The sequence below is a fragment of the Salvelinus namaycush genome, chromosome 28, assembly GCF_016432855.1.
Source record: "Salvelinus namaycush isolate Seneca chromosome 28, SaNama_1.0, whole genome shotgun sequence".
Classification (NCBI taxonomy): domain Eukaryota; kingdom Metazoa; phylum Chordata; class Actinopteri; order Salmoniformes; family Salmonidae; genus Salvelinus; species Salvelinus namaycush.
This window is the reverse complement of record NC_052334.1, coordinates 44,422-57,348: the sequence shown is the minus strand read 5'-3', so window position 1 is coordinate 57,348 and position 12,927 is coordinate 44,422. Positions and strand designations below refer to the sequence as shown.

At 43.5% G+C, this 12,927-nt stretch overlaps 1 protein-coding gene across 1 annotated transcript in view; it reads left to right on the top strand.

Moving 5' to 3' along the window:
* LOC120022964 (thyroid peroxidase-like) overlaps nucleotides 1-6,761 on the top strand; it is an 88,162-nt gene extending 81,401 nt beyond the window's left edge. Inside the window, exons 13-15 of the mRNA XM_038966923.1 lie at nucleotides 5,235-5,415; nucleotides 5,685-6,400; nucleotides 6,621-6,761. Of these exons, the coding sequence (XP_038822851.1) occupies nucleotides 5,235-5,415; nucleotides 5,685-6,400; nucleotides 6,621-6,761 (1,038 nt within the window). The remainder of the gene's footprint in view (nucleotides 1-5,234; nucleotides 5,416-5,684; nucleotides 6,401-6,620) is intronic.
* The last annotated feature ends 6,166 nt before the right edge of the window (nucleotides 6,762-12,927 follow it).

Genomic DNA, 12,927 nt, shown 5'->3' with positions numbered 1-12,927 from the left:
ACCCACGTCATCTATAATATGATGATGGACACCCACGTGATCTATAATATGATGATGGACACCCACGTCATCTTCTATAATATGATGATGGACACCCACGTCATCTTTTATAATATGATGATGGACACCCACGTCATCTATAATATGATGATGGACACCCACGTCATCTTCTATAATATGATGATGGACACCCACGTCATCATCTATAATATGATGATGGACACCCACGTCATCTTCTATAATATGATGATGGACACCCACGTCATCTATAATATGATGATGGACACCCACGTCATCTATAATATGATGATGGACACCCACGTCATCTTCTATAATATGATGATGGACACCCACGTCATCTTCTATAATATGATGATGGACACCCACGTCATCTATAATATGATGATGGACACCCACGTCACCTTCTATAATATGATGATGGACACCCACGTCACCTATAATATGATGATGGACACCCACGTCACCTATAATATGATGATGGACACCCACATCATCTTCTATAATATGATGATGGACACCCACGTCATCGTCTATAATATGATGATGGACACCCACGTCATCGTCTATAATATGATGATGGACACCCACGTCATCATCTATAATATGATGATGGACACCCACGTCATCTATAATATGATGATGGACACCCACGTCATCTATAATATGATGATGGACACCCACGTCACCTTCTATAATATGATGATGGACACCCACGTCACCTTCTATAATATGATGATGGACACCCACGTCACCTATAATATGATGATGGACACCCACGTCATCTTCTATAATATGATGATGGACACCCACGTCACCCTCTATAATATGATGATGGACACCCACATCATCTATAATATGATGATGGACACCAACGTCACCTTCTATAATATGATGATGGACACCCACGTCATCTATAATATGATGATGGACACCCACGTCATCTTCTATAATATGATGATGGACACCGACGTCACCTTCTATAATATGATGATGCACACCCACGTCACCCTCTATAATATGATGATGGACACCCACGTCATCTTCTATAATATGATGATGGACACCCACGTCATCTATAATATGATGATGGACACCCACGTCATCTATAATATGATGATGGACACCCACGTCACCTATAATATGATGATGGACACCCACGTCACCTTCTATAATATGATGATGGACACCCACGTCATCTTCTATAATATGATGATGGACACCCACGTCATCTATAATATGATGATGGACACCCACGTCATCTATAATATGATGATGGACACCCACGTCACCTTCTATAATATGATGATGGACACCCACGTCACCTTCTATAATATGATGATGTACACCCACGTCATCTTCTATAATATGATGATGGACACCCACGTCATCTTCTATAGTATGATGATGGACACCCACGTCATCATCTATAATATGATGATGGACACCCACGTCACCTTCTATAATATGATAATGGACACCCACGTCATCATCTATAATATGATGATGGACACCCACGTCACCTTCTATAATATGATGATGGACACCCACGTCATCATCTATAATATGATGATGGACACCCACGTCACCTTCTATAATATGATGATGGACACCCACGTCACCTTCTATAATATGATGATGGACACCCACGTCACCTTCTATAATATGATGATGGACACCCACGTCACCTTCTATAATATGATGATGGACACCCACGTCACCTTCTATAATATGATGATGGACACCCACTTCACCTTCTATAATATGATGATGGACACCCACGTCACCTTCTATAATATGATGATGGACACCCACGTCACCTTCTATAATATGATGATGGACACCCACGTCATCTTCTATAATATGATGATGGACACCCACGTCATCTATAATATGATGATGGACACCCACGTCATCTATAATATGATGATGGACACCCACGTCATCTATAATATGATGATGGACACCCACGTCATCTTCTATAATATGATGATGGACACCCACGTCACCTTCTATAATATGATGATGGACACCCACGTCACCTTCTATAATATGATGATGGGCACCCACGTCATCTATAATATGATGATGGACACCCACGTCATCTATAATATGATGATGGACACCCACGTCATCTATAATATGATGATGGACACCCACGTCACCTTCTATAATATGATGATGGACACCCACGTCATCTATAATATGATGATGGACACCCACGTCATCTATAATATGATGATGGACACCCACGTCACCTTCTATAATATGATGATGGACACCCACGTCATCATCTATAATATGATGATGGACACCCACGTCATCTTCTATAATATGATGATGGACACCCACGTCATCTATAATATGATGATGGACACCCACGTCATCTTCTATAATATGATGATGGACACCCACGTCATCTTCTAGAATATGATGATGGACACCCACGTCACCTATAATATGATGATGGACACCCACGTCATCTATAATATGATGATGGACACCCACGTCATCTTCTATAATATGATGATGGACACCCACGTCATCTTCTAGAATATGATGATGGACACCCACGTCACCTATAATATGATGATGGACACCCACGTCATCTATAATATGATGATGGACACCCACGTCATCTATAATATGATGATGGACACCCACGTCATCTATAATATGATGATGGACACCCACGTCATCTTCTATAATATGATGATGGACACCCACGTCATCTTCTATAATATGATGATGGACACCCACGTCATCTTCTATAATATGATGATGGACACCCACGTCATCATCTATAATATGATGATGGACACCCACGTCATCTTCTATAATAAGATGATGGACACCCACGTCATCTATAATATGATGATGGACACCCACGTCATCATCTATAATATGATGATGGACACCCACGTCACCTTCTATAATATGATGATGGACACCCACGTCATCTATAATATGATGGTGGACACACCTACTCAGTCAAGGGTTTTTCTTTATTTGTACTATTTTCTACATTGTAGAATAATAGTGAAGACATCAATACTATGACATAACACATTAGGGAATCATGTAATAACCAAAAACGTGTTAAACAAATCAAAATATATTTTATAAACTCAGCAAAAAAAGAAATGTCCTCTCACTGTCAACTGCATTTATTTTCAGGAAACTTAACATGTGTAAATATTTGTATGAACATAACAAGATTCAACAACTGAGATATAAACTGAACAAGTTCCACAAACATGTGACTAACAGAAATGGAATAATGTGTCCCTGAACAAAGGGGGGGGTCAAAATCAAAAATAACAGTCAGTATCTGGTGTGGCCACCAGCTGCATTAAGTACTGCAGTGCATCTCCTCCTCATGGACTGCACCAGATTTGCCAGTTCTTGCTGTGAAATGTTACCCCACTCTCCCACCAAGCACCTGCAAGCTTCCGGAAATTTCTGGGGGGAATGGCCCTAGCCCTCACCCTCCGATCCAACAGGTCCCAGACGTGCTCAATGGGATTGAGATCCGGGCTCTTCGCTGGCTATGGCAGAACACTGACATTCCTGTCTTGCAAGAAATCACACACAGAACGAGCAGTATGGTTGGTGGCATTGTCATGCTGGAGGGTCATGTCAGGATGAGCCTGCAGGAAGGGTACCACATGAGGGAGGAGGATGTTTTCCCTGTAACGCACAGCGTTGAGATTGCCTGCAATGACAACAAGCTCAGTCCGATGATGCTGTGACACACCGCCCCAGACCATGACGGACCCTCCACCTCCACCTCGATCCCGCTCCAGAGTACAGGCCTCGGTGTAACGCTCATTCCTTCGATGGTAAACGCGAATCCGACCATCACCCCTGGTGAGACAAAACCACGACTCGTCAGTGAAGAGCACTTTTTGCCAGTCCTGTCTGGTCCAGCAACGGTGGGTTTGTGCCCATAGGCGACGTTGTTGCCGGTGATGTCTGGTGAGGACCTGCCTTACAACAGGCCTACAAGCCCTCAGTCCAGCCTCTCTCAGCCTATTGCGGACAGTCTGAGCACTGATGGAGGGATTGTGCGTTCCTGGTGTAACTCGGGCAGTTGTTGTTGCCATCCTGTACCTGTCCCGCAGGTGTGATGTTCGGATGTACCGATCCTGTGCAGGTGTTGTTACAAGTGCTCTGCTACTGCGAGGACGATCAGCTGTCCGTCCTGTCTCCCTGTAGCGCTGTCTTAGGCGTCTCACAGTACGGACATTGCAATTTATTGCCCTGGCCACATGCAGCATGTCTAAGACACGTTCACACAGATGATAAGGGACCCTGGGCATCTTTCTTTTGGTGATTTTCAGAGTCAGTAGAAATGCCTCTTTAGTGTCCTAAGTTTTCATAACTATGACCTTAGTTGCCTACCGTCTGTAAGCTGTTAGTGTCTTATTAAAGACCGTTCCACAGGTGCATGTTCATTAATTGTTTATGGTTCATTGAACAAGCATGGGAAACAGTGTTTAAACCCTTTTTAATGAAGATCTGTGAAGTTATTTGGATTTTTATGAATTATCTTTGAAAGACAGGGTCCTGAAAAGGGGACGTTTCTTTTTTTGCTGAGTTTATTTGAGATTCTTCAAAGTAGCCACCCGTTGCCTTGGTGACAGCTTTGCACACTCTTGGCATTCTCTCAACAAGCTTCATGGGGTAGTCACTTGGAATGCATTTCCAACAATCTTGAAGGAGTTCCCACATATGCTGAGCACTTGTTGGCTGCTTTTCCTTCACTCTGTGGTCCAACTCATCCCAAATCATCTCAATTGGTTTGAGGTCAGGTGATTGTGGAGGCCAGGTCATCTGATGTGTTTAATACCGTTCCATTCATTCCATTCCAGCCATTACAATGAGCCCATCCTCCTATAGCTCCTCCTCCCACCAGCCTCCACTGACAAGTGACTGATATTTTTTAAGACAAACGTATAAAATATATAAAACATATAAATCCACTTCTAACAACAGTACCTGACCAGGTAACTTACCACCTACCTACCTGTACCTTATCTAGTCAGACCATACAAGTTATATACCCTATCCTACCACACCTGACCAGATAACTTACGGTATTATCCATACCTGTCAAGGTTTCAATTCCTGTGGCTATACTCTGAGTTCTGTTCTTTCAGGTGTGTCATTCATAGTTTTGTTGACATTTTCCCTCCCTCCCTCCCTCCCTCCAGCCCCCTCCTTCTTATGACGAGGTGATTAGAGAGAAGAGTCAGGTACAGGTACAGGTGTTGCCTCCTTCCTTCTCCTCCTCCCCCCGACACTCCGTCTCCACAACTACCATCGCCACGCAGACTGACACCGGACTGGAATTCTCAGCAGTGGCCCACGCCCCCAACCAGAGAGGCTCTGTGGGTAAGAGAGGGGCGAGGAGAGAGGGGTTGTTTAGCGTGAGGAGTTGGTACATTACGAAAGTGTGAGGTACACAATATGACAGTGCTTCTTTTGGTTTTAATGATGTGCTGTTCAGTTCCAAGACACATTACCAGAAAGGAACACAATAAAGAATTATTAGTATTACTATTATTATTATTATTAGTATTACTATTATTATTATTATTAGTATTATTATTATTGTTATTATTATTATTAGTATTATTAGATCATGTGTTGTGTGTTTGTAGCCAGGAGACCTCCAAAGCCTCCCAGACCTTCCTATCCCTATACAGCCAAACCGTCGCACCCTGATGACACGACGTCGCACGCTGATGACACACTCATCTTCCTAGAAGACAGTCCAGCACTACGCACACACACTCAGACCAGCAGACACACCGTCATACACACAGAGGAGACTAGACCAACAGCGTTTCACTATGATCTCTTGACCTCTGTTCCTTTCTCACCTCTGACCTCTGCCTCTGGCAGCCAAACCGACCATTGGGAGAAGTCCTCCTTCGTCCTCCCCCCTCATTCCACTGTCTTGACAACGCCCTCCGACCTTCCTCTGCCCCATAACCAGCCCAGGCCACGTCCTCGCACAAAGAATAACCTCCGACCAATCAGGAGAGAGGTCAAAGTTCAGACCCTGGTGAGGCTGGGACAGACAGGATGTGAGGTCACAGAGAACCAAGAAGTGAGTCATCAGGGGGGGAAGTACCTTCAGGATCTCCTGGACGCCTTCAGTTCCGACGATTGGGGCTTCCCTGATCACCATAGCAACGACGAAGTAGAGAGGGACTTGAGAGGAGAAGAAGAAGAGGAGGAGGAGGAAGATATAAGAGCCAGGATACAAGCCTTCGAGCTGCAGCAGCAACAGGAGGACCATGGTAACCATGCAGACAGTGACCACGGAGATGGAGCGTTGCTAGGGGGTGGAAAACCTGAATCCCGCCCCCGAGTACAAGCACTCCCCAAACCGGCCCCAGTCATCACCCGGAAACCCTCCCTCGCTGCCAAGACCTCCTCCCGCAAAGGATTGTGGGAAGATGGAGGCTCACTTGCGATAGACTTGAACTTGACTGTTGATACAGTTACCACCTCCCAACCCACACCCACTGACCCCCCACCTACCGAGACCCCCTCAAGTACCCCTGTCCTTTCTCCTGTCCCTGTTACAGCTCTTAGTACCCCTGTCCCAGTCCTCGCACCCCTACCCCTGCTTCCTAGAAAGCTCCCCTCTGAACCCCAAAGACCAGACCACCAGGTGGGGCAGACAGAAGGGACCCCCCTACTCCGTCCCCCTCCAAGACCTCCAGTAGCAACCAGGACCAACGGGGCCGTGGTACCCCAGGAGAGAAGCACTGTGGTCGGCCTACCAACACCAGCGTTACCCCCTAAACCGTCCGTAGACCTCCACAGCAACAACACTAGACCAAGTGTTGCTCAGAAGCCCACTGCCATGTCATCATCCTGTAGAGCGAGTGGTAAGTTTGTGTGTGTGTGTGTGTGTGTGTGTGTGTGTGTGTGTGTGTGTGTGTGTGTGTGTGTGTGTGTGTGTGTGTGTGTGTGTGTGTGTGTGTGTGTGTGTTAAGCACTAAGCTTAAGACACTTAAGGCAGCCATAGGCTTCGCGTTGGGCCTCATGCCGCGTTCACGTGCTAGTCGCAACTAGGAAACTCTGACATTTCCCGACTTGCTAACTGGATGTAGTTATACGGTGCCGTGTTCAACCAGTTAGCTAGGTTGTAATTTTCTAAGTTCCGACTAGCACTTGATGAGAGCCAGGATACAAGCCTTCGAGCTGCAGCAGCAACAGGAGGACCATGGTAACCATGCAGACAGTGACCATGGAGATGGAGCGTTGCTGTTTTAGAACAGACCTTATTCACACCATAATCCCAGGTTCTCGTGCCTTATTGCTTTTATAAAACGGTTGCCAACATATTTACAAAAAGATGATGTTTTCATAAATGTTTGTTTTAATGAGTAAATGTATTATATTTGATCCTTTCAACAGAAAATATTGTCCGGGGAAAAAGCCAGCTAGTTCTGAGATTCAGAAGTTGGTAACCAAACAATCATTCTATCCATTCTATTTGCAATGGTTGCTATATGCTAAACAAAACATTGGCATGGTTCTATGCAGGCTAGCTACGTCTCCTTTGCTAGCTAGCCAACTAAATCTAACACACCATCACATCAAGCACATGGCCACAGTAAAAGATAGGAACCTTCTCGCTAGCCATGATTGGCTGAGATAATGGGCTGGACATGCCGAGAGATGAGTTGGGATTGTAGCACGTTTCTGTTTATAATGTGAGCTGGTCGGTATATGTAGGTAATCCTGTCGAACGCAGCTTTTTTGTAAAAAAGATATCACAAAGTAGAACTGCATCAGTGTTGCTCTCCCCTTTCTGGAGGACCGAGTTTTGAAATCAGTGGAATTAAAGTATGATATCTAAGGAGATGGAGAAAATTCTGGCGTTTGATTGCAAATATGCAGAGGGAGTCAAAAAGAGAACACACAGAGAAGGCTGTTGTTTAAAACACCTGTCTCCGGATTGCATCTTCATACTAAGGGCAACCATCCGTGACAGAGCGGGAGAAGCGTCCATCCATGTATACGGGTAAAATAGTCTAGCTAGCTACATTTTCAGAAATTACACATTTCTAATTTTGTCAGAAAGTCGTTTTCATTGCAAGTTAAAGCATAGTGTTAGCTAGCTAGCTGACTCGCTAGCTAACGTTACGTGTATGATCTTTGTAGTAATATTATTTGTATCTCAGAGCCATTTGCTTTGCTAGTTTTAGCCTAATGTTAGCTAGCTATCAGGGTAGTAACGTTATGAGTTGGGATTATGGTTTATTGTTTAGCTAGCTCTGAGTCTCTTGCTAGTTACATGTCTGAACAAAAGACTCTATTATGCAAGTAATCATTTCAATAGAATGTTTATGATGTCCTTGCGACAACTGTCGATAGACGTAGCTGGTAAATTCGCTCTGGCTACCTACTCCGATTTCAAAGCACTCTCGTCTCAGTGTGTCAGAGTGCAGAATAACTGGCGAATTTACGAACGCTCAACACCCGTTGAATATGGCTGGTGTCAGTAAACATTGGAGGAAAAGAAAGTAATTCAATTGTTGCAAGCAGCACAGTTAGTCACCAACACATAAAAACAGCCTAACCAGCTCTGCTAGTGAGAGTAAAATGGTGTGAGCGGTTCTCTCATTTGTGTCTGGAAGTAGTTAGCCAACGTTAGCCACTTGGGTGCTCGACTGTTGTTGTTAGGTCAGAAAGCTCGGATCAACCGATCTCTGCCGGAGCGTCCACTGAACGCTCCGAATGTAGGAACGTACAATCTGACAACGTTCTGGGCATTAGTAAACCCACTCCAGATTGAATTTACGAACACAACCGTAGTAAAAATGCAGTCTGTCCTTATGCATAGACTGCTTTAACGTACTTTTTGACCTTTATTTAACTAGTCAGTTAAGAACAAATTCTTATTTTCAATGACGGTCTACTGGGGAACAGTGGGTTAACTGCCTTGTTCAGCGGCAGAATGACATATTTTTTACCTTGTCAGCTCAGGGATTCGATCCACCAACCTCTCGGTTACTGGCCCAACGCTCTAACCACTAGGCTATCTGCTGGTTACTGGCCCAACGCTCTAACCACTAGGCTATCTGCTGGTTACTGGCCCAACGCTCTAACCACTAGGCTATCTGCTGGTTACTGGCCCAACGCTCTAACCACTAGGCTATCTGCTGGTTACTGGCCCAACGCTCTAACCACTAGGCTATCTGCTGGTTACTGGCCCAACGCTCTAACCACTAGGCTATCTGCTGGTTACTGGCCCAACGCTCTAACCACTAGGCTATCTGCTGGTTACTGGCCCAACACTCTAACCACTAGGCTACCTGCCGCCTTAATGATTAGTCTGTAGATGTTACAAAGGCTGTCTTGATGTCAATTGAAACCTTAGTGTGTGCTTTGAAATATGAGTAGTGTTTAATTTAAGAATATAATTGTATATATTTTTTGTTGCATTCTTTTTAACAAACTCCACAAGTACCTAAAATTTCCAGTGAGCACTATGCTAAAATGTAAAATGATTCAGATTTAAAAACTTTGCCAAACATATACGGTTCCCGAGTGGCGCAGCGGTCTAAGGCACTGCATCTCAGTGCTAGAGGCGTCACTACAGACCCTGGTTCGATTCCAGGCTGTATCACAGCGGTCTAAGGCACTGCATCTCAGTGCTAGAGGCGTCACTACAGTCCCTGATTCGATTCCAACCGGCCGTGATTGGGAGTCCCATAGGGCGGCGCACAATTGGCCCAGCGTCGTCCAGGTTTGGCCGGGGTAGGCCGTCATTGTAAATAAGAATTTGTTCTTAACTGACTTGGCAAGTTAAATAAAGGTTCATTAAATAAACCAGCCTTTTAGTCTTGAAATCTTTGGTTGTTTACTAAACTAATCACTCTGTTTAGCACATGGCCTCACATGTGAATCCTTAAAGAGATGGGTGGGGCTAAGGCTTAAGAGGGTGTGAACGACGCTGAATGGATGTAGACAAAGAAGAGCTCTCCAGTAGGTGTTACCAAAACATTCAAGGACCATTTTCTCAAAAGTGAGGTTACAAGTTTATCAACTTTCAAAGCAGAATTACTTTCCCATTGTTCCTCAACTGTAGTGTAGGATATACCATTTTGTAGCTCAAAGTCTCTACTTTTATCCAACGTTAAAAAAAACGATTTCAAATTTTGCTACATAAGATCAAGCCGGTCGGTCACATATTATATATATTACACATATTATATACATTACACATATTATATATACTACACATATTATATATACTACACACATTATATATACTTGACATTATATATACTACACATATTATATACACTACACACATTATATACATACTACATATTATATATATTACACATATTATATATATTACACATATTATATATACTACACATATTATATATACTACACATATTATATATATTACACATATTATATACATTACACATATTATATATCCTACACATTATATATACTACACATATTATATATACTACACACATTATATATACTACACATTATATATAATACACATATTATATACACTACACACATTATATACATACTACACATTATATATACTACACATATTATATATATTACACATATTATATATATTAAACATATTATATATATTAACATATTTTATATACATACTACACATGATATACATTACACATATTATATACATTACACATATTATATACATTACACATATTATATATATTACACATATTATATACATTACACATATTATATATATTACACATATTATATACATTACACATATTATATATATTACACATATTATATACATTACACATATTATATATATTACACATATTATATATATTACACATATTATATATACAAGACATTATATACATACTACACATTATACACTGCTCAAAAAAATAAAGGGAACACTTAAACAACACAATGTAACTCCAAGTCAATCACACTTCTGTGAAATCAAACTGTCCACTTAGGAAGCAACACTGATTGACAATACATTTCACATGCTGTTGTGCAAATGGAATAGACAAAAGGTGGAAATTATAGGCAATTAGCAAGACACCCCCAATAAAGGAGTGGTTCTGCAGGTGGTGACCACAGACCACTTCTCAGTTCCTATGCTTCCTGGCTGATGTTTTGGTCACTTTTGAATGCTGGCGGTGCTTTCACTCTAGTGGTAGCATGAGACGGAGTCTACAACCCACACAAGTGGCTCAGGTAGTGCAGCTCATCCAGGATGGCACATCAATGCGAGCTGTGGCAAGAAGGTTTGCTGTGTCTGTCAGCGTAGTGTCCAGAGCATGGAGGCGCTACCAGGAGTCAGGCCAGTACATCAGGAGACGTGGAGGAGGCCGTAGGAGGGCAACAACCCAGCAGCAGGACCGCTACCTCCGCCTTTGTGCAAGGAGGAGCAGGTGGCGCACTGCCAGAGCCCTGCAAAATGACCTCCAGCATGCCACAAATGTGCATGTGTCTGCTCAAACGGTCAGAAACAGACTCAATGAGGGCCCGACGTCCACAGGTGGGGGTTGTGCTTACAGCCCAACACCGTGCAGGACGTTTGGCATTTGCCAGAGAACACCAAGATTGGCAAATTCGCCACTGGCGCCCTGTGCTCTTCACAGATGAAAGCAGGTTCACACTGAGCACATGTGACAGACGTGACAGAGTCTGGAGACGCCGTGGAGAACGTTCTGCTGCCTGCAACATCCTCCAGCATGACCGGTTTGGCGGTGGGTCAGTCATGGTGTGGGGTGGCATTTCTTTGGGGGGCCGCACAGCCCTCCATGTGCTCGCCAGAGGTAGCCTGACTGCCATTAGGTACCGAGATGAGATCCTCAGACCCCTTGTGAGACCATATGCTGGTGCGGTTGGCCCTGGGTTCCTCCTAATGCAAGACAATGCTAGACCTCATGTGGCTGGAGTGTGTCAGCAGTTCCTGCAAGAGGAAGGCATTAATGCTATGGACTGGCCCGCCCGTTCACCAGACCTGAATCCAATTGAGCACATCTGGGACATCATGTCTCGCTCCATCCACCAACGCCACGTTGCACCACAGACTGTCCAGGAGTTGGCGGATGCTTTAGTCCAGGTCTGGGAGGAGATCCCTCAGGAGACCATCCGCCACCTCATCAGGAGCATGCCCAGGCGTTGTAGGGAGGTCATACAGGCACGTGGAGGCCACACACACTACTGAGCCTCATTTTGACTTGTTTTAAGGACATTACATTAAAGTTGGATCAGCCTGTAGTGTGGTTTTCCACTTCAATTTTGAGTGGGACTCCAAATCCAGACCTCCATGGGTTGATACATTTGATTTACATTGATCATTTTTGTGTGATTTTGTTGTCAGCATATTCAACTATGTAAAGAAAAAAGTATTTAATAAGAATATTTCATTCATTCAGATCTAGGATGTGTTATTTTAGTGTTCCCTTTATTTTTTTGAGCAGTGTATATACTACACATTATATACATACTACACATATTATATATACTATACATTATATATACTACACATATTATATATACTACACATGTTACTCCAATGTAAACTAGTGTTTGCTACACATATTTCTGCAATGTAAAGTGGTATACTTGCTATAAAGCAACCCACAGTGTAAAGCAACATATCGTGTAAAGCAACCCACCGTGTAAAGCAACCCACCGTGTAAAGCAACCCACCGTGTAAAACAACCCACCTTGTAAAGCAACCCACCGTGTAAAGCAACCCACCGTGTAAAGCAACCCACCGTGTAAAGCAACCCACCGTGTAAAGCAACCCACCGTGTAAAGCAACCCACCGTGTAAAGCAACCCACCGTGTGAAGCAACCCACAGTGTGAAGCAACCCACCGTGTAAAGCAACCCA